Raw genomic sequence first — 23165 nt, forward strand, 5'->3', positions numbered from 1 at the left:
CTTTTATTTTGGTCACTAAACCAATTTCTGCTGGCTGATTTTGAGAGGCAATCAGTATGGAGCCTCCCAAAGCTCTTGGTAGACAGTAAAGCTTCTGTGTAGACCTTCAGGCAGGGATCATTTTTTATTCTGCATTTATATATTATCTAGCCTGATGGCGATCTGGTCCATGACAGGACTTACTGCAGTCCACAATCATGACCAGTACTATTGCCACTATTACCAGTAATTGCACTTCAATAATATGCTTTCTTAATAGACTACTAATACCTTACTGAAAGTGAAGTCAGAAGGCAATAAGACTCTGGTAATAAAGGAGCCACTGAAATTAGGTGAAATTAGAACTGCCTAGTCTGCACTTTTGCTTTATGCAAATTAACATTAAAAAAACATTGTGTTGAGGAAGAAAATTCTCCCCAGAAATGTGAAACTATCATGTCCTTCTGTGCTTATATTAAAGGGATTACAATCCATTTCCTTAATACAGCTAATACTAGATGGGAAGCCCTCAGGCCAGGGATTAAAGCACTTATTCAATTAATTAGAAACAAGCCTCTGCCTTAAAGTCATACACACAAATAGCAAGTAAACACTAAAGGCATTTTCCTTCCAAGGCTAGGATCCTGTTTGTATTCCCAGTGTAAAGAAATCGTAAGGGTACCTGCAATACTATACATTAAGGTGACCCTCCTGTGCCTAAAGAGTCCTATGAAGCAAAATGACATGACGAGAATGATTCACCTCTTCTGAAGGCAATAGGAAACCACCCATCAGTTATAATGAGAGTAGGATTAGGCTGTAGACGACTAGAACGCATGAAAGACAACTTTGAGACATAAAATTGGCATCCAGCTACTAAAGTGTACTGAAATATGTAAGTATACTAAAATTTGGGTAAGTTTGCAGCTGTGGGGGAAATCCTGGTTCCACTGAAGTCAGTAGGAAAACTCTTGTTATTTATATAAGATAATTCAGGTATTCGAATTAGAGATGGGCCAGAACAAAACCCCCAGCTCAGATCACTCTTTGGCTTCAAAGGAATTTGTCTTCACCGCCCTCTCTCATTCAAACATAGAAAAGAGAACAAACCATTCATACACCATGTTAGTGTATTTTTATATGTACAGACATTACCATAGCCATGCGCACCATAATGTCTTGTGTCTCATGGATCATGTAGTGAGTGCTGTTATTTTTCACTGCTAGCCATTCCCAAGAGGGCTCCCACAGAAGGGAAAGCAGAGCTTAGTGGCATACGACATTGCTATGCATTTTAGGATTGCAAGGCATCAACCTGAGTTTCCTTAACACAATGAGTCTTAATAAGGCTGCCACAGGGTGCCATGCAACAGTAGCACTGTTAGGCGTGCGCACAGCTACACGTGATTCATAAGATGGACTCAGAGATTTCAAATAAGAATCCATTCTGTTAAAAACACGCAGATCTGTTGTGGTCTCTCTGAATTCTTGCAATTGCTCTATTATTTTCTGTGGCCAAAAAAATGTGAAAGCCTAAACCTGGAATTTTCTAAAGGGTGCCCCAAATCTAACAATGGATGCTGTGAGTCTAAAAAGGCTATGAATCACTGCCTTTACACAAAGCTCAACTCGAGTTATATGAGAAAAGCCATCGAGTGAGAGATCTGACTACTGCCTATCTATTCTCATCCCAGAATCAATTCTCTCACTGGGTAGCTTTTTCTTCAGATTACCTGGCATTAATGGAGCATGTTTAAGGTTTAATATCAGCAATACCAGCCTAAACTTCTACTATGTCTCTGTACTGCTAGGAAACAGGAACACTTCTTATGACACAGGGCCTTATCCAAAGCCAATTGGAGTCAATGGGCTGAAAATCAGTTTATGCCCCAGTGCCATCACACACAGTGTGATCACTCACACTTTACTTAATGGACTAAATATAGCACTGTTCGATATCTTTATGCAACAGTCCCTTCACGTGTTGCTTGTGAATGCTCCTGCTGCAGCATATTTCCCCAGATTCCAATTAAAATAAGCTGCTAAACAATCATCTTGGCAAATTATTGTTTGATCTAGTAGCTTCTTTTCCTATGCCTTTTCTCTCCCTTCCTTTCCTTCCTTACGCTGGAACATCTCTGTCCTTGTCAATGTTTCCTTGGCCTTGTATTTCAGTAAGTCATCTGAAGAGAATTTTTGAATCTCATGTAAATACTGGCCTTTCAGATGATTACCCCTTTATGGTGGGACTAATTATTATGCTGATAGTAATTATTAAGTATTATACTGAATACTAACAACCTTTGGCACTTTTCATCTTCAAGTTGACTTTCAAATATTATCAAAGTGCAGATAGTTTATTATAGACAACATGCATGATGCCCGCCTTGTGACCATGCTCTACAAATGCCTTTTGGCATGGGAAGAACGGCTTACTTGAATGTTGAAAAAGAAATGGGATCAGTAAATAAGGCTTCTAACTTCTGTCTGACCAGTCAGGCTTTGCAGAGTGTAATCTGGGAGAGGATCTCCATTTGAGTTATCATGGATGGACAATAAAGTGCAAACAGAGAGAATCGGCTTCAAGGGACGAGCGCTGACAGGTTATTCGATCAGCGCGAGGTCAACTGCCCACTAGGGCTTAACCACTGAGGCTCAAGAAGCCCTTGTGTGGGGCTGGCTTCTCATGGAGTTTGGTTCATGTTTCTAGCTAATTCTTTTTGTGGGATACGGAAACTGGTAGAGCCAGGTTGCCAGCATCTTCCATTGACCGCCTACCTGGAAACCTGGATACTCACACTGGTGCCTGAGTAGTAGCTCTGAGGAGTGGGAGACCCAGGGGACTCTCATCTGAGAACTGTTTATTTATTGTGCATTGCAGTCATTAAATAAAATACAGAAGCAGCCCTGGGAACAATAGGATTCCCCCCTTGCCATATGACTACAAAGCTATGCTGTCCGGGTGGTATCTTTTCCTCTTTCTCTACTGAGTCTTGAATTATTTTCTGCACAGTGGCATAGCTTCAGCAAGGAGGGTGGAGAGCGCACCACCTAGGATACTTGATAGTTCGGGTACACCCATGGCAAATCACAGAGTCATAGAGCAGTAGGGCTGGGTGGTCTAGTCCAACCCCCTGCCTGAAGCAGTATCATTCCTTACCTAAACCATCCTCTAAATCCATCATCTAAACTCTATGTAAGATGACTGTCAACCCTGACACAACACAAACCTAACACCCTAACCTGCCACAAGTAAAGTAAGGAAACCATGGCAGCCAATGTCCTGTGTCTATGAAAGGCTGGCAATATATGCTTAAGAGATAACCACACTGACAGAGGGCCACGCTGCCTGCAAACACTCTCACAGTCCATGCCAACCTGGTTGTGGAGTAAAATTCCTTCCTGACCCCAAATATGGTCACTGGTCTGATCCAGAGCAGAGGGGTAAGACCCTTTAGCCAAGAACCCCCAGCTTTGGTCCCAGTAGGAGCATTGGCACCCTCCCCAGGCAAAGTCCCCAGCTGTAGCCAACACCCAATGTCTCAGAGGAAGGCTTAAAAACACTCTGACACAAATAGCAGAAAGGGCAGAAGGGAGCAACCAGCAAAGCCCAGATGCATGGGAAATACCCATAGTGGAACATAGGCATAGCTATACCTACAGCATCACCAACCAGTGGCTGTCCAACCTCTTCTTGACCACCTCCGCAACTTCCCCAGGCAGTCTATTCCACTGCCTCTCTATTCCAGCAGTAAAGAAGTATTTTCAGATAGCCGATCTAAACGTATTCTGCAACTTCAAACTACTGGTCTATGGCCTCCTTTCTACAGCAGAAGAGAAAAGGTGCTTTCCCTCTTCTTTATGGCAGTCCTTCAAGTATTTAAAGACTGCTATCTCCTCTTAAGCACCTTCTCCGCAAATTGAACATCCCTAGCTCCTTCAGCCTCTCCTCATATGACTTGCTTTACAAGCCCTTGGTTTTCTGTGTCGCCCATCTCTGGACTCTCTCTAACTTCTCCACATCCTTTTTAAAATGTGGATCCCAGGTGTGGGGTTGAATCTCTTTAGGCAGAGGAGGGGATTCAGCTTCTGTATCCCACTTCCACCAGGAGTATGCCAACCACGAGGCTATTGTATAAATGAGGGAAGAAGTGTCCCTCTCTCCTCCCTTGGAGATACATTAAAGGAAGATGGCAGACATGACTGCATTTGGTCAGCAGCCCAGTTATAAGGTTGAGGATTGCTATATTCTGCCCAGGATTCCTATATGAAGACCAGTTTTATGTTGGCTGAGGAATTCCCAACTGGAAAGACAAACGCAGTGTCTGCTCCCTTTGCCATCCCAGGGCAGACTGGGAAGACTCTGGGCTTTAATCCTGGCGTGTGTCCTTTCGTCATCTGTATAATCAAGATCAAACTACTTCCTTACTCAAGAATACCACGGGAATAAAGCCATCTGTGTGTATGAAGTGAGCAGGAGAGGCACATCAACCTGAACAGTTATAAGCATCAAGTGCAGAAATTATTCCCAGTTAGCTCCTTGTTAATGCCTGTACTTCCTCATCAGGATGTAGAGTTTGTATCACAATGTGTTTGATTCACAGCAGGAGGCTGTGGTTCAATCTAGGCATCATTTAGGAGTCTATAGAAAGCAAATAAATATGTATACTTAAGTACTTGTATCTATTCTGGAAAGCTTCTGTTTAAAGAGCCCTTTAACCACATCACTTTTCTCCTCATTAGGTGAAGTTGCTTGAGGTGAAAAAGCCTTTCTAAAATACTTTTCACTCACTCACTCAATCCAAGGTAAACATGCCTCTGGGACCATTACTTGTATCAAATATCCAAGGCTTTGTTAAGAGCCTGTCTGGTTAGTGCCACTATTCTTCTCTGGCTACAACCTACACCCCCGTAACTATTCCTCTCTGCAAGCTGAAGGCTATCATAAGCAATAGACCCACAGTGGTATATCGGTTCAGAGTTGTGTGTCATGGGTGTCACTACATATGGACCAAACCAAAACACCACAGCCAAATACCTCAAACCTCAGGGAAGACGCCGTCCCAGTGAAATCCCAGATGGAAGTTGTGACTTAGCCCCATTTCCAGTTACAAAAAGGCATGAGGCTGACTTCAGCCCCAAACCTAAACCCAACATTCATTAGCATTTTATCCCCTTATCATGCAGAGTAGACTTAACATGCCCCAGCTGAATATATCCGGTTGCTGTTCATTCATTTCACCAGGCCTTGAATCAGGCCCAGATCCAGAAGTTTGCCTAATTTTGATCATTTAGCTGTCCAGCTGATCTCAACTTGTCAGGGAGAATAAAGCAGGCTTAAAATAGCCACCTGTTTACAATGACAGGAAAAGTAAAGTGAGATCAGACGCCAGCAGGAGGAGAGAATTTAAACAATGCGAGAGGTGGTTGCATGTCATTTCAGAAGTCACCCTTTCTCTTTGATCTGTGCTTAAGACCTTGGCACATGGTGGATCATATGGTCATTAGAGGAGTGTGCCACCGAATTCATTCCACCTTGAAATTTGAAGTGTTGGCCTTTCCCTCAAAGCCTCCTCCTACTTCCTCCTCAGTTGAAACCTGCCCTCTGGATTCCTTCAGAAGAGCCAGAATATATTAGCGACTCCTTGCATCGCTGATGGATGTTGTCGTGTGATTTTGGTACCATTTATTGCACAACAGTTCAGACTGTCTCGCTACTAATTGCATTACTAAGTGGTGCATGGAGGCTCGGCTCATGTTGAAATCAGCACCCAGACTGAAAGTTGTTGTGCAAACATGTACTAATAAAAAGCTCCTGAGTTGAAGATCTCACAATCAAAGCAGATGAGACAGATAAAGGAAATCAATTTTGCAGAGGAGGAGCTGAGGTACGGAGACACTCAGTGACTTGCTTCAGGTCACACAGATAATCTAGGTTGTGGCCATGCGGCTGTGCCTCCATATATTTGTACCGAAAACGAATTTGGTTTAGCAGCGCATATTGTAGAAATACACCACCATATTGTTTCAGTGCGGTCCGGCGTGTGTGGTTGTCCTTGAAAAGCAGAGACCTGCCCCCGTCCAATTTGAAAGCAGAAATAGTAGCAAACCGCTCCATACGTTTCAGTTAAATAAATGATTTTTGTTGCTTTGAGTTCAGAAAGGAGCGTCCCTGTGGCTGCCTGGAGTTTTAGGTTGTTGATCCCTTCAGCAAGTGTTAACAAGAGGCAACATCGTGGGGAAGTGAGAACCTGGTCTCAGGTTACTCTATAAATTGATGAAGTTTTCAGAAAGGATTACAGGCCCAGAGCCCTCCTAAGTACCGGGATGCCATTACGGCTAAATCAAAGGTAACCGTAGGGCTTGGCAGGTAACTGTCAACAGCTAAGGGAAGGAGCAAGCCCGGGAAGGAGTTCTGTGTCAGGATTAAATTCGTCCAACTTTATTTTTATTTCAGGTGAAGGGGTCAGGCAAAAAAGCTCTCCCAAGTGGCTTGTATTTACAGTTTTCAGGGCGACAGCTGATGAAGCGTTTAGAGGAAGAAGGATGAGCCTGGTCTCTATCTTGATGACAGACTGAGGCTGCTGTAATGACAACGGAGCTGGGGAGGTTTGATGCCTTTTACGAATGAAACATAGAGTGACCGTAATGCGGGCAATGGCAAAACTCCCCCTGAGTTTCAGTCAGGCCAAAATTTCACCCATAATATTTACAGGCAAAACACAGACCACTCTTAAAAGAGGGATCAGCCCCAACCTGCCTAGCTGAAGTATGTTATCATTTTGATTTTTCCAGCTCCTTTAAAGGCTCAGGATTAATCGCACTCAGCTTGCATATAGCACTTGCCATATGGAGATGTCAAGGGATGCAAGAATAATCCTTCCCACTTAGTAACTGGGGAAACTGAGGCCCAGGACAATAAAGAGACTTGCTCTAAGTCAGACAGGTCAGCGGTAACGCCAGCCTTCCTGACGGCCAGTCTGCTGCCTTAGATGCTGCCTCTCCTTTCCATTGTCTTCCCAGCGGGACCCCTCAATTACCTCGTGCACTATAGATACTACCACTTTACACCTCCAAACCTTATTTTTTACCCAAACCTGTTAAACATGCGCCTGTGGCATTTGTTATTTACTTTAAAAGTTGCCTCTTCTTTGTTTCCTGTAGGTTCAAAGAGCCAGTCACAACCTCTGAGTGTCCACATGCTGGTTAGGCTTGAGCCATCACAAATGAAAGCAACTTACACTGGAAGCCGGGAGAGGAGAAATAATGAATAGGCCTTTTGAGGCCCCCCCCCCCCCCCCCGCCCAGGAATGAGAGTCCCAGCTCTGGCAGACCAGGAGCTGCACAGTCCTGAGTGTTCGCAGTATCCAAAAAAGTCACAAAATATTTCACTAGGTAGAGGAGGACACAATAAAAGATGCCTCTGGGAAAACCACCCCACCCGCTACTGGTCCATGTGAAACTCCTAAGAAGCTGCCAGTTTTGTAAGGGTTAACCAGCCCTGAACGAAATTGGAAAGAGAGTCCTGGACCATAATCACTTCTTAGTTGCCAGACTAGATGCTTTATCTTCTTAATCTCCTCATCTGGAGATATGTTCCCTTCAGACAAGAGGCAATTAGGTTATCTCTGATGATTGGGCGCTATGGGCTACTGGCTGCAAGGGACTGAAGTGAGACCAAGGAAACTACTTCAATTATGGCATGAACTATGGTCCAGGAGCTGAAAGGCCATTGTTTAATCCCCTAGAAATCATCTATGCTAACAGATAAAGGGATTTACTTCAATTTTTTTTCTCCCCAAGAAGACTGTGTTATTCCAACTGCTAATAGAACATCCCTGCATTTAATTAAATGACAGAAAGAGAGAAGTAATTAAGGTATCAAAATCACTTCGAGGGAAATTCAAATTGACTGTCACCCTTTGATGCTGTTTAATCACCTCCAACTTGCTTGCCCTTACTCAAACCCAGGTTTGGTTTATTTTTTTTAGGGATTCAGTCCAAAAAATTCTGGATATGTAATGTGAATCTTAACTTAGCTGCAGCCTCCTGACTTTAATGGGGGAAGATTATCCCCTGTCTGCTTATGGCAGGTGTTTTTGTACCCTCCACTGAAAGCACCTGATACCTGCACTCTCCGAGACAGGATACTGCCCGAGATGGCCATTGTGCTGATGCGGGAAGGTGCCGTCTGTGTTCCTCTGGTCACGGTGGTTTCATTTCTCAGCGTTCGATTCTGCAGCTCCTACTCAGAAAAGACGTTTGAATGTTGATATGTGCATAAAACATCTGTTCACTCTTTTTTCCCTAAGAAGAAGCCTCCTTGCTCTTTGTCTTTGTGGTTGGCAGATTTTGGTCCCCAACCCACAGCCTTCCCCCCCCCCAGTCACTCCCGACCCACAGCCCCTGCTCCCCACCTCCCTGCAGGAGGGGGGTCCCAGATGTCCCCATCCCAACCGGCCCAGAGTGCAGTAACTCTAGTTCATGGGGGAAGCGATGAGGTGAGTCCAGCCCCAGGGTGGGCAAAAGGGAAGAGGGGATGCCAGTGGCACCCCCTGCCCTGGGCTGCAGCTCCCGCACTGTGCCAGGCAACCTGGTCACACTCCCCCATCAGTGTGTCCCTGCTGGTCCAGCCCCATGAGCATGGGCACCAGCCCCTGTGCTGCCAGTCTGGCCACGGAGCTCCCTGCTGCCCCTGAAGGGCCCCCTTCCCACTTCCCCCACTGGAAGGGCAGGTGCCTGCCCCCCATCCCACCTGCCCGGTGGCAGCCCCGGTGCCTGGACAGCTCCCCCGGGGCTGGAGGGCACCTCCTCCCTACACATACACACACACATACCCCCCACAGCCCTTCAGACACTCCCCCAGCCCTGGCCCTCCAACCCTCACCCCCACAGACACAGACTTACCTGCATCCAGCTGCTGGGGCTGCTCCCACCACCCTGCTTGGCTGTATGCTGGCCGTGTGTGTGCATGCACAGACACATGTGCACCTACTGCCTCCAATTACACTCCCACCAGCAGAGTGGAGCAAAATCCCAGACATTGGTTCAGACTTCAAAAAACCACCCAGAGGAAGATTGGAGGGTCCAAAAAGAGCACATGTCGGGGAAACCCCAGATGTATGGTAATCTTACTGAAATGTTCTTTCCGATCAGTCACCAAGGGAACTCATAAATGTCATGGAAGCGTAGAGAAATAGGCCTGCAAGGAGCATCAGGAAGTCATCTCATACAATTCCCTGTTCAAGGCTCCCTTCCCACTCTAAACCGTCCCAGACAAAACGTATTACTGATCTGGATTTAAAATCTTCCACTGACAGAAATTTTATGGCCTCTTTTAGAAGCTGCATATTCACTTGGGTATCCTAAATGTGATCTGTCAGCTAGGAGCTGAACAAAACAGTACTGGAGATTTGGGGAGATGTTCGTAAGCAGTCACTCATATTAACGCAGAGGGTTGCCTTTTGTCTATCTGTTGCTATACCACACACATGCTCTTGTGCAGCTGTGGCATCTGCGCATCTGAGATGAGTTTCCAGTATCTTGTTTTAAATTATGTTTGTCATACTTTTGGTGATGAACTAGTTAAAGTATTACAATATGGACTACAATGGGAGCCAGGGCACTCAACAATGGTGAGAACTAAGGCACTTCTTTTGATAGAGGTTTAAGTACATAACTTAGAGCTCTGGTTATTTTAATGTGCATCCACCACGTCTTTGGATTTAAAAAGACAGGGCTTCTCTGAGATGTGCTGGAGCCATGTTTTCAGAAGAGCCTTAGTTCAAGGAAGTGGCCAGAGCTGGAAGAGAACTGAGCATGTTGGATGCTGAAAAATCTGATCAGAAGTATCGCCATGGGAATGGCAGGAGCTGAAGACTACTTCCAGGAGAGGACATGGACATCTGTCCATCAGGATGGATTCCAGGACCTGGAGTTAAGTGTCTGGTGCCCCTGTACAGGGCATGGGAAGAGCTTGATGCCTCACAATGGCAATCCAAGCATCCTACAGGGAGTCGCTTTGAGCTAGCCAACAAGAAATGGTAAGCACAGGTTTGTGTCTGCAATCCCACCCATCTTCAGAGTGGAGGCATCTGAATCAAGCACCAGGCACCTCCATCGATTCGAGATCCAGCACCCAGAGCCCTCTCACAAAGCTAAGTGCTTAAAATTGTCCTTTGGAAAAATGCAGCAGGATACATTCTTTTCTTTTAATTAAGCAAACCACCATGTAACTACAACTGCGTTTGGTTGGAAGCATGGTCCAGACAGTATGAAATGAGCCCCTCAGGGGTCTGTGGCTCTTGTCCAACTAGTTTCTGGATCCCAAACCACTTTGTATGGCAGATGGGTGCTCAGACTGGGGTAGTTCTGGACATCTCCAGAAGCAGAACTCTAGGTACCAAGGAACTTCAAAGTCAAAAAGGGCGATGATCCTGGATTCAATGTTGGATTTAGGCACTGTAGCAGGGGACCCTTATCCCTGCTACTAGAAGTGAGGGAGTGCAGGGTTACCAGGAGCCTAAGCAATAAGTCTTTGCCAGGAGAGATAGGCAGTAGGTGAACGTGGTAAAGGGGAAGGCCAGAGCAATAAGCCTATTTATTAGGGAAGGAGAGGATACCCCTGAGCCTAGCCCTGAAGACTGAATTCAGGTGACTGGAAGTGGAAAGAGGAAGGGCTTTACAGGCCTAGCTCAGGGCTAAAGGCTTAGATTAGCCCTGATGCTGGAGAAGTGGCTGAATACCTCCTGGAGAGAAGCGAGTGTGAGCTCGAGCTGTTTATGACCTGACTAAAGGTTTGGGATGGTTGGGAAACCACAGGCATGTTGTCTGGGAGACACTGCACCCTGGAGGACTTTAGCCCGTTAGCTACCATGACTCCTGAATCTTTTTCTGCCCATCATTTTGTAAGAATGAGCAATGCTGTCCCTGGAGGTATGGCTTTTTATTTGTCCATAATGAAATGCATGCGTTTGCCCACACCTTGTTACCTTATGGTCTTCTCGCACTGGCAGTGACCTGTCCTCTTGTTTACCACTCTCCCAGTTTTTACATCATTTGCCAACTTTATCAGTAAAGATTTTGTTTTTGTTCCAAGTCCTTTATAAACAATATTAAGGAGTAAAGGGCCAAGCACCCCATGAGACCACTTTGGAAACATCTGTTTGATGCCGATCCGCTGCTTACACTTACATTTAACCAGCTTTTAATCCATGCAATGTGTGCCACCTTGAGTTTGTACATCTTGGTTTATTCAGGTTGTGCAGCGCTAAGTCAAGTTCCTTCCCAAAGCCTGTTGCATCAACATGATTAGTTTTATCAGCCAAACTCATATTGTCATTCTCAAATGGCATCAAGTTAGCTAACCGGACTTATTATACTTTTCAGGTGCCCAGAACAACTGACATTAATTATATGTGAATTCTTTATGAATAATATCCTATACCAGTTAATCAATTATTTTGCCTAGGATAGAAAGCATGCAGATAGGCCTAGAGTTACTGGAGTTAGCTTGTTTATCCTTGTTATATTTTCCATGTTAGATTTCTTCTCCTCCTTTGGGGCTTCCCCAGTACTCCATGACTTACTGAAAATCAACAGTAATGGCCTAGAGCAGGGGTTCTCAATCCCTGGGCCACAGCCGAGTGCTGGGCCATGACCGGTCAGCTGCTGGTCTGCAGCACAGTTGGCTGCTTGACCAGAAGTGGCCACGGACCAGCAAACCACAGCTCCCAAGAGCCAGGCAGAGAGGCCGCGGCTCCTTCTGCAAGGCCTGAGGCAGCACGGGGTTTGGCCCACCTCTTGCCCGGGAGCTGGTGGTATCATTACCTGTCTTCCAGCAGGATATTCTGGTCATGGTCTGCTGTGACTGCCGGGCTGCGGGTTGCTGGGCTGGGACATAAAACCTTTGGGAACCCCTGGCCTAGAGAGCTCCTTTGCCAGATCTTTTAAAACTCTTGGCTGTAGTTTAAATGGACAACCTTATTTAAAGATGTCTAACTTAAGCAAGTGCTATTTAATATCAACCTTAAATATAGATGAGGTGGAAAGCATTTATTTAATCATCGTATGATATGAACACACCATCTATTTTTGTGTGCATGTGTTTTACTCATCACAGAACAGAAATATTTATTGAAAAAATGGATTGGTATTGTCTCTAATTCTGACGGCCGTAGATTTCTCAGCGTGTTTGCTTCCCTTATCAATCAGCAAACCAAATAGCCAAAGGCAGAAATGGACCCTATCAGCCTACTCCAGTGAGTCGAGACTACAGGATGAACCCTGTGTCTTAAACAATACGGATGATTGTAACAGCTCTTGTAGAAAGGGCACAACAAAAACCATCCCTAAGTTATCATCTCCACTGAAATACCCCGCTACGTTTCCAAAAGGAAGGGAAATCGTTATAAGGCAACAGTTGTTTGGTTTGATTTGCACATCAGTTCCAGACTTGATCAGGACGCATAAACCCCCCTGCTTAATACTGCTTCCAGAAAAGAAGCCTGCAAAAGACAGCCAGCCACACACATTCATCAGGTAGACTTTTTTTTTTTATTAATAGTAGAAAAAAATAAGGCAGAATTAGGTTTGCAGGGATCAGTGGTGAGGATTTCTTTATGAATCTTCTTAAGCCAGAAGAGACACCGTTCTTTGAGAGCCGCAGAAAGGAATGCAGGGTTCTGAGCACTTCTGGAAACTTGTTTCCAAACACCTGGAGTGTGTGCTTAATCCATCCTCAAACAGCTGACTGACTTCTGTTTCCTCTTACCAGAATCTCACCCCTCCTTCCCCACCCCGCTCTCTTCCCATTTCTTTATATCAGCCCCAACCACCTATTTAGTCACACTTATATTAACCTCCCACTGACACATATATTTGTAGTTTACAGAGGCTTAATAAAGGACGAAGTGTTTATTAACATACGAATTGGAGAAGCGGGGTCTTATATAGCAAGCTCTTTGAGGGAGAGACATCATCTGTGTACTATAAAAACAGCTATTAATCAACCGGTACTAGGCCCCAATTCAGGAGTCTATTTATGCATGTGCCTAGTTTGAAACGTGTGCAGTTTCTTGGGCTTAAGTGAGAAGGAGATGAACTGAGGAGCAGGTGAGTGGTTTCTATTCTCTCTTTCTTTGAAGACCATTGAGAAGTTTAGAGAAACCTGAGCTAGATGTGTCATAGTTTCCAGGGTCGGAAGGGACCTGAACAGATCATCAAGTCTGACCCCCTGCCCTGGGCAGGAACGAGTGCTGTGATCATAATACCCCCGCCAGATATCTGTCCAACCTCCTCTTGCAGACCCCCAGGGTGGGGGAGAGCACCACCTCCCTTGGGAGCCCATTCCAGAGCCTGGCAGCCCTAACCATAAAGTAATGTCTCCTGATTTTCTCTCCACCCTTTTTTAAAATCCAGTTTTAAACGTGTTGAGGAATCATCGACAGCATTCAGATATTGCCAGACACGCTCCTCGTCAAAAGAATCAGAGATGCAGAAGCTTTTGTAAGCAACAGCTCACTTCATCAGATGCCACCGATGAAGCAGCTGCTTAGTCAGATGCTTACGAAGCTTTCACATCTTGTTCAATTAGTCCCTGCCTCCTGCCCGACTTCTGATTAACACACCTAACTACCACTCACCCTTATAATTTCTTTTTTTATAAATCACTTAAAAATACAAAAACCTTGAAGTGCTAAATTTAATCCTCTTTCCTAAATGAAACGGCACAAACCATGCAAATCGGCTGAGTCCTCTGTTCAGTGAAGCGACGGACCAGTTCTCATTGGTCCTTTTTGGAAACCCAAGTCTTTGGCCTTTTAGGTGTGGTATGAAAGCAGTTAATAAACAAAAGCAACAAGATTATCAGTGGCAATTTGTTAGAAATTAAAAAGATTCTTCTGAGCTATTCTGAAGCATCAAATGAGCTGTAGCTTTTAGTGTCAAAAAGTAACAAATATTTTTGGAGAGAGTGTCAATAGGAGGGGGAAAGTATAGGCTCCCCTCAGTTAAAGGCTAAAAACCATTTCGACACACACAACCTAGACTGCAATCAGGAATGCAAACACACGGCACCACGAGGGAGCCGTGTTACCCATACAGGGAAAGGATCACTGTAATACCTAGCTCTTACACAGGACTTTTCACCGGTAGATCTGCAAGCCCTTTGCAAAGGAAGTTATTACAGCTGTCTCTACCGCAAGGTGAAGTGGTTTGCACAAGGTCGCCCAGCAGGCCAGTGGCAGAGATGGGCATTAATCTTCAGTCCCAGTCTAGTGCTCTGTACAGGAAGCAATGATGCCCCCAAAATACAATTTATCAGAGTTAGTCATGGAGCAGCCTTTGGGCTTAACAGTGGCTTGAAAGTACTGCTCGTGTCTGACCTCTGAATCTTTCTGCTTGGGTAACTTTTTTCAGACTTGTGTTGAAACTGGTGAAATACTGCCCTGGCCTTATTTCTTCAGTGATTTTTACAGGGCAAACTTCTCTCTGAAAAAGTAACAGCACTAGTAATGTACGGATGGGGGAAAAAACTAGATCTTTAAGTTTATAATCCTAAATCACATTATGTTTTGGCGAAATGTAAAAGCAGCCACTTTTATTTTTTAAAGCAATTGTTAAATCAGGTGTTTTAATCAAACGTTGCCAATATGCTCCAACTACATATTGGTTTCTTAACTAGTATTTTTATGCAGGAAATCACCTAGAAAATGATACAAAAGTATGTTCAAGCCATGCAACCAGGAAAGTTTCAGTCCTCTCCACCATGTGTATGCAACCGAAACATTTACTTTATGGACATAAAAGCAACATAATAATGTTTATAAAAGCCTTTTCATTTTGTGTTTCATACTGCTCGGTAAAATAAGCGTGTTTTTTTTTTTTTAGGGAAAACATTATCTTTGTTGGACGTAAATCAGAGCTAATTTCTAACCTGTTTCCTTTGTTTGCTCCACACACAGCAACAGAAAGAAAGCTCAAAGAAAACCTGTTTCTCTCCAGACAAACTCTGGATCCTATGGTAATAGCTAGAAGACTCCTCCAGGTGGCTCTGCCTTTTCCCGAATAAATCCCGTCCCCGCAGTCAAAGTTGCAACGCAAAACAGGGCAATGATCCCACTAACCTCTCCCCGTCCCCGGGCTGATCACAGGCTTTTTTCCCCCTTTCTTTCTCTTTAGTCATTTTCTTTTTCAGCAAACGGATAAACCCAAATTTGTTGCAATGTTACCGACTAATCGCAGGCGCGGAGCTCTTCAAACACAGCCGGTGCCTTGCTCTTTAAGCCCAGCATCCTTTTTGTCTTTCAGCCGGCTCCGCCTGCCCCTGCCCCTGGCCAGCCCGCCCCGTCCCGACAGAGCCGGGCACTTGTCGCAGCGAAGGGGGGACCAGGGAAGCCAAAACCTCGAGCTACACAGACAACGACATGAAACCCCCAGTCCTCTCGTGCCGGCTGCGACTTCCCCTGTACAAACGCGGCACACCCAGGGCAACTTCTTTCCAAAAAAAAGAGAAGAAAAAATAAAACAAGCGTTGTATATGTGTGCGCGCGCGTGTGTATCAAACACAACAAAAGCAAAAGCAAACAATATATATTTCAACTATAAATCAACTACAACTACAAATTAACTGCAAGCGCGTTAGTTTATTTCTATGGTTTGGGATATATATATACATACATACATATATACATACATACATACATATATATATATATATCTATATAGTTAGTTAGTTTGTTTGTTTATTTGTTTTATTTTTCTAGTTTGGGTATATATATCCACAGCCAGAATATAGATATGTGTATATGTGTGTGTATACATATATGTGCACACACACACACACACAAATATATCTATTCTGGTCGTGGATATACATACCAAAGCCCCACGTTGTCAGAGGCGAAGACACCTCCGCAGGTCCCAGGCGCGCCCCCCCGCCCCCCAAGCACCGGGTGTGTGGTGTCAGGCGAAGGAGAAGCGCTCTCTCCTCCTCCTCCCCGGCAGAGACGCGGTTGGGGCTTGGAGCTAACGCGGGGCAGCCATTCCGATTTGCCTTTAATGGCTTGTTTAGCAAATATTTCGTCGAGAGCCGAAGATGCGAGGCCGTCTGCGAACGGGTCTGCTTTTTTCCCCCAGGTATTTCTGCCCCTTTCCCCGCCGCCCAGCGCCCGGCGGAGCTAAGCGCGGCGCGGATCTCGTCTGCAGCTCCGCACTTTACCAGCGGCGAAGGGGAGCTGGATAACCATCGCCAGCCCTCGCAGACCTATCAAAGCGATGCCCCTTTTTATCTCCTCCCCCCACCCCCCAAGTATTAATTGCGTTCATTAGTCCTGAAGCGCTGCTTTCAAGATGCTCATCAGAAAGAAACCGAGAGCGGGTGAAACCTCCGAGCCGCGCCCCGGGGCGTTTGCTCTCTGGGCTTCGGCTGTTCCTAAAAGCTTAATCGAGGAGCCTTTTAAACCCGAGTGGTGCCAAGGTGCTAGGAGAAGCCAAATCTCTATCTATCTACCCATCTGTTGCTAGATCTATCTATTGAGATACATAGACAGACAGACTTCATAGTTGGTTTCCATACTGAACACATGCTGCTTTTAGCTACTTCATAGTTGGTCTCCAACTTCCAATCTGTCTATCTAGAAACAGACAGACAGACAGACAGACAGTAGAGAGAGAGAGACAGAGGGAAAGCGAAATGTATAGAGAGAGATACGGATATATAGGAAAGTTCTTGCCAGCTCTCCTTGAACGTTAGCGAGCGAAAGTTTGCTCGATGTTGCTTAGGCAGGTAGGTAGGCAGAAAGAAAGGAAGAAATGTACACCGCTATGTCTATAGGTCTCTGTATCTACACACTGTCTGCATACATCTCTCTATCCGCACACGCGTGCATCTGCACACACAGCTGTAGTAGCTGTGTCCGCTGCTTTCATTTGTACCCCGCGCAGGGAAGCTGTGCAAGCTCTCCTTGAACATTAACGAGCGAAAGTTTGCTCGGTCTTGCTCGTAGCTAGCTCGAGACGCATGGGTAAGTGCGTACGCACGGAGAGAGGCACGGGTCGCTCTGGGGACAGGTCTACGCGGGGGTACCGAGAGCTCAGTCCACCCAGCACCTACCTGTGCGGCCACCGCGCACGCTCGGGCTCGGGCTCGGCTCTCGCTCGCTCGCTCTTCTTCCTCTCTCGCTCCCTCCCTCTGCCCGCTCGGGTTTCTGCACCCCCGGTGCAGAGCGGGGGCCGCGGCCGCAGGGGACGGCCCTGCTCCCGCAGCCCGCGAGCCGTGAGTGGCGCGGGGGTGCCGCGGCCGGGCCGGGCCGGGCCGGGGGTCGCAGCGCGGAGCCCCGCGGCGGGCGGGCGGCGGGGGGGGGCTTTCCCCGAGGCGGGGCGCGCCCGCCCGCTGCCCCGGGGCCGCTGCGCTGCGCGGGGCGGGGCGGGGCGGACACGGCCCGTCCAACCAGGCGGGCGCGGGGCGGGGGGCGAGGCGCTATAAGCCGCCGCCGCCGGGCAGCGATGAGCGCCAGCCCCTGCCCGCCCATGGCCGCCTACTGCACCGACGGCTTCGCCTACCCCGGCCCGCCGCCGCCGCTGCCCGTGGGCGCGGGCCGGGCGCTGGGCGACTACGCGGCGCCCGCCAGCCCCGGCTACCTGTGGGGCGTGGGCGCCGGGCCCTACGTGCAGGGCGCGCTGCCGCCCGCCGCCGCCGCCGCCGCGCCGGGGCCGGGGCCGGCCGCCGAGCTGGGCTGGCTGGGGCTGGCCGGGCAGGAGGAGCTGCTGCGCCTGGTGCGGCCGCCCTACTCCTACTCGGCCCTCATCGCCATGGCCATCCAGAGCGCGCCCGGCCGCCGCCTCACGCTCAGCCGCATCTACCAGTACGTGACCGAGAACTTCCCCTTCTACAAGCGCAGCAAGGCGGGCTGGCAGAACTCCATCCGCCACAACCTCTCCCTCAACGACTGCTTCCGCAAGGTGCCCCGCGACGAGGACGACCCGGGTGAGCGGCCCTGGCCTGGGGCTGGCGGCTGCGGGAGACGGCGGGCGGGCACCTGCCGAGGGGGTGGGGGTGACCGCGGGCGGGCACCTGCTGTGGGGCAGGCCGCTGGGGTGGGGGTGACCCCGGGCGGGCACCTGCCGTGGGGTGGGGGTGGGGGTGACCCCGGGCGGGCACCTGCCGTGGGGCAGGCCGCTGGGGTGGGGGTGACCACCTGCTGTGGGGCAGGCCGCTGGGGTGGGGGTGACCCCGGGCGGGCACCTGCCGTGGGGTGGGGGTGGGGGTGACCCCGGGCGGGCACCTGCCGTGGGGCAGGCCGCTGGGGTGGGGGTGACCACCTGCTGTGGGGCAGGCCGCTGAGGCGGGGGTGGGGGTGACCCCGGGCGGGCACCTGCCGTGGGGTGGGGGTGACCCCGGGCGGGCACCTGCCGTGGGGCAGGCCGCTGGGGTGACCCTGGGCTGGGCACTTGTGGGGGGCAGAGGAGACCGCTGGGGGTGGACCCAGGCAGGGCCATTGCAGGGGCAAGGGGAGACGCAGCTTTGCAGCACCGGTGGGAGCCAGCGGAGCGACCCGGAGGCCATGCAGGGGGAAAAATGGCGAAGAGAAAATGCATGGGGCTTTACTAGGGGCTCCCGCCGGATGAGGACCGGGAGCAGGGGTCAGTGCAAGCGGGGCTCGGGGGTGGAAGCAGTGTAGCTCCATCCAAAAAGGGACTGGACATGGCTTGGAGGAAAGGGACATCAGTCGCCCCTGAGCCTGGGAGTGAGGGGCACAGCTGCTGAATCCCTCTGGAGAGTCCAGTCCTGCAGCCTTAACTCGGCAAAACCTTGTGTTCACTTTGAAACAAATGTCCTCACTAGCACGGGCCTGATCCTGCCATGCCCTGCATGCCTCAGTGAAGCCAGTGCCATTGAAACCTTGCTGGATGATGGTCCACAGTAGAATTGCTCAACTGCAACCCTTGAAAGTCAATGGGGTCTGAGCCAGGGTTTTAGGACTGGGCTGTTAATAGCTTCAAAAATCCCAACTTCATTTAAAGTTTTCTTAGTACTGGGGCCAAACCCCCCTCTCTTCTCCTGCAGTGAGTGGAGATGGAAGAGCACAGATTTTGGCCCCTAGTGGGCACATGTGAATATAAATACCTGGGTGTTAACAATAAAGCACCCTGCTAAAGAGGGGCTTGATAATAGCATTCAGCCTGATGGGAAAGTCTGCTGAGGACACTGAATGAGGCTTAATGGCAGCCTTTAGCTTTTCCTTTTGTCATTGAAAAATGGCTCTTCATTTAAAAACTGTTTAGCAGCACCCAAGTCATGGGAGAGCAGTGGGGAAGAGAAAGTTAATGGGCCTCCCCCCAGACGAGGACTAGAGGCCGGCAGTGAAGGGAGCAGGAGCCGGTGCAGGAGGGGGCTCCAGGGTGGATGCAATTCAGCCTCATCCAAAAAGTGATTGGATATTGCTTGGAGGAAAGGGGCATCGGTAGCCCCTGGGCCTGGGAGCGAGGGACACAGCTGCTGAATCAGGACTCCCTACAACTTCACTGCTGGAGGCAGCCAGGGGAGCATTAGGCAAAAGCCCTTGGTCAGACCCAGGTCCCTCTCTGACTCTGTTGTCTGCCGCTCTGTGACACAGGCCTCTTGGTGATGCTACTGGGGAAGTGTGGGCCTAGGCTCACCAAGTAAAACTAGGAGCCTTCCTTCAAAAGGAGGCCATTGGGGTCGTAAAAATTGATTCCTTGGACAAAAAGGAGTCAGGGTCATAGGTTTATAATGAGCACCAAGACTGGGCAACCTGGACCTATGGTCTGACACGATCAATGGTAGTTCTTATGACCCCGGGCAAAGTGACCGCAGAGGGGGAGCTTGCTGGGGGAGGCAGAGGAGGGGTTCCTTTCTTGCCAGGGACCTGCTGCCCCTGCAGGATGCACCCAGATCCCAGGGGTAGAGGTAACCCCCTCCCATGCTGTGCGGCCTTGGACCAAAGCAGCATGCAGCACCAGGTCTGCCGTCACTGCTGCCCCAGGCAGGAGCCAGAGGTGGGGAGGGAGGGAGCTGTGGAGCTGCACAGAGCTGTAACCCTGGTGCTGGGGTGAGCGCTTGGTGCCACCTGGGCAGGAGCCAGATCCTGCTCAGGTTCTTGGTTATTATTATCACACTGGAGAAAGCAGATCAGATTGAGATCCCCAGGGCTGGACCAAGCTGCTTCGCAGAGGTGCAAAAGTGTGAGGCGGGGTTGGTTTCCAAGACACAGGTCCCTTGCCTGGATGGAGGCATCCAGGGCTGGGACACAGCTGCAAAGATGGCTTGGTCCTGGAGGGTGCTGTCCATCTGGGTTGGGGATGCACGGCATATCCCTGCTCGGGGGTCAGGCCATGGACCATAGTCAGGGCTATACTGCTGCTTATCCCTCGCAGCCATCACAATAGGCTTTTGTGCATGTAGCATGACCCCCCTGGGCAATTTGTTGTCACAGGTGGATGAGATGCACTAGGCAAGTGTCACTGTTGTACCCTTCTACTTTGACCTGCACCAGCTGTGCAGCATGCAGGTGGAAGGACAAGTGTAAGCTTGCACCAGAGTCCAGGCCCCCTCTGAGCCTGGGGTGCACATGAACCTGGCAGCGTGGGGAAATGGCATATGCATGCTATAGGGCCTTGACTGCCTGATCTTAGGGCCAGCACATGCTTGGCAGCTCTGGAGGTTACCAGCCCAGTTTCTGATGCGATTGCCAAGGTGGGGATGACCATGCATCTGTAGTGGGGACACACAAGAAGGGGAGGTGAGGGGTTTAGATCACAAGAAGCGGGGAGCTGAGGGGTGTAGATTAGTTCAGTGTTGGTGAAAGGAGGGTACGAATCCTCAGCGAGTGGAACTGCATGCCCGAGGAGCTCCTTTTCCAACTTCCTTTCTGTTTCTGCCTTCAGGGAAGGGAAACTACTGGACTTTAGACCCAAACTGCGAGAAGATGTTTGACAATGGGAATTTCCGTCGCAAGCGGAAGCGGCGCTCTGAGCCCAACGCCGCTGCAGTGACCTCCGCTGCCCCGTCTTTGGCGGGGGTGAAGGCCGAGGAAGAGCCTTCTCTCATAGCTGCTGCAGGCAAGCTCTGTGGAAACAGCCCGTCCCCAGAGCTGGAGCCATCGCCTCCTGCCAGGGACCATCCAAAAAGCTCCTCGTCCCCTGGCATCATCTCATCCACCCCGAGTTGCCTCAGCAGCTTCTTCAGTGGCATGAGCTCACTGAGTGGCGGAGGAAATCGTCTCATGGGCAGCCTGAGCAGCGAGCTGCATCACAGGAACTTCTCTGCCGGACAGCTGAGCGGCAGCTCCTTCCCAGGCTCCGGAAACGCCTCCCAGGAGGTGCCTCCGGCAGAACAGCTGCAGCGCGGTCCAGGGCCCTCTGCGGCCTACTACAGCTCCTTCCATCCGGGCAGCAGCAGCCAGGGCACCCAGTACAACCATTACTACAACTTCACAGTTAACAGCCTCATCTACACCAGGGATGGAACGGAGGTGTAGGATGCTGGGCGGTCAGCATGGAGAACGAGACTAAAGGGGAAGGGGAGAGAGGCAAGTTATTGGACAGCAGAGTGCCATGTGCTCTTACAAACTGCATTGCAAGCAGGATGCTTACAGTGTGTTTTCCCAGAAAGAAAACCACGCACGCACACAGATGCAAAGCACACCTGTATACCCCATAAAAGTCATTCCTTAACTGAGAGTGCCTGTTTACTGCTGAATTCTGCAAAGGATAACTAAGTGGATGACTGTCTTCAGAAGTTTTCAAGAAGTGCCTTGTAAAATGTAAGAAGTTTTAAAAAAAAAAAAAAAAAAAAAAAGCCCCCTTTGTCAATGACTGCCTTTTCTGTCCTGTTTTTGTGTCATACAGTGCATGGGCAGGTGATGCTCCCAGCTGAATATAGGGGAGCTCCACCCCAGTTTGCCCATGCTTTGTATGCAACAGGATTGTTTTGCAAAGTATTCATTTTCTCTAAGCCTAGTACCAAAGACAACATCTAGCCAGCCAACTTTAGCAAGAGAATAAACACCAGGTATTTTTATATGTATTTGTATGTAATGGACTCTGCTGTATATACATTTCTATATGTTTTTATATGTGTAAATTATGCTCTGGAGTTGTACTTATTTATAACATGTCTGAACTTTGGTTAAATTTGATTTTTGCCTATTCAATTTTTTTTCCCAGTAGTGTATTACTTTTTACTTTTTTTTCAGACTGAGAAACATTGTTGGGAATAAAATAATCACAGTTGTTAGATTTTTTTTTTTTTTAAATCTAACTTTTTTTTGCCTGTTTGTTCTTCTCTAGACAAAAAAATAGGTGTTGCTTTCAACTCAGAGTAGAAGTGTGTGCTTTAATTTACAAGCTTCCATTAATGAGAGGGCAGCTGGTGCTTTTGCCAATTATAGTGACTTAACTGACCATTTTTAGCCTCACCTTAGTAAATACAGACAGTGAGGTCTGGTAAAATGCATGGAATCAGAGCTGAAACCCTAACCAGCAATGGCATATTTATAATCCCACTGGAAGCAGGATCAGGCCCACTCAAGTCAATGGATTTGCATCCTTTTAACATTCCTCTGAGTGGCCAGATTGTGCTCTTACATCCATGAGTGTAAATATAGATATACTCTTATTTCTTCTGATTCCACATTGTTAGGAGAGAAGAATCAGACCCATCATATATAATGTTAATGAGGTTTATATGAGTTGGGTGCAGGTATTTCATAGGAAAACAGGGCTGGAAGGGACCTTGGGAGATCACCTAATCTAATCCTCTGATCTTCACCTGTCTCTCAGAAAAGAGGATAGGGATGTGATTTATCATAGTGAGTGAATCAGGCCATACAGGCAATTAACCCAGTTCTGGTGAGTGACGATGATGACGACACACCGGTTTAACTCCATCGACTTCAGGAGAGTTCCTGTTTGCAACTCAGGCCCCTTTGTGTCAGGACTCCTTGTTTTCATCTGCTGAAGGGGCACCATGAAAGAAACGTTCCTCTTGTGTGTAGACTTATTCCTTGTTTTCAGGGGTTTGAAAAATCTCAAGGAATGAGCTCCCGGGATTTATTTTGAGGATGCATGAGTGGAACTGAAGGAAGGGAATCAAATAACTGTTATTAGTGGTATCATCAGAGGCAGGAAAGTGAACTCGGAATAGTTTGTGACCAATTTTTGGG

The 23165-nt window shown here is 48.3% G+C and overlaps 1 protein-coding gene across 1 annotated transcript; it reads left to right on the forward strand.

Annotated features, from left to right (window-relative positions):
• The first annotated feature begins 17484 nt into the window (after positions 1-17484).
• On the forward strand, positions 17485-22144 carry FOXI3 (forkhead box I3). Its single transcript, XM_090034670.1, has 2 exons — positions 17485-17965; positions 20887-22144. The coding sequence occupies exons 1-2, from the start codon at positions 17485-17487 to the stop codon at positions 21477-21479; spliced, it is 1074 nt and encodes a 357-aa protein (XP_089890796.1). The 3' UTR covers positions 21480-22144.
• The last annotated feature ends 1021 nt before the right edge of the window (positions 22145-23165 follow it).

The sequence above is a fragment of the Crocodylus siamensis genome, chromosome 2, assembly GCF_052110815.1.
Source record: "Crocodylus siamensis isolate JL-2025a chromosome 2, ASM5211081v1, whole genome shotgun sequence".
NCBI classification, from domain to species: Eukaryota; Metazoa; Chordata; order Crocodylia; family Crocodylidae; genus Crocodylus; species Crocodylus siamensis.

Excerpts from the sequence above, each read along its gene's own strand:
- FOXI3 (XM_090034670.1), top strand. The coding sequence starts at position 17,485 with ATGAGCGCCAGCCCCTGCCCGCCCATGGCCGCCTACTGCACCGACGGC. Across the intron at positions 17,966-20,886 it reads CCGCGACGAGGACGACCCGG|GGAAGGGAAACTACTGGACT; the intron begins GTGAGCGGCCCT and ends TTCTGCCTTCAG.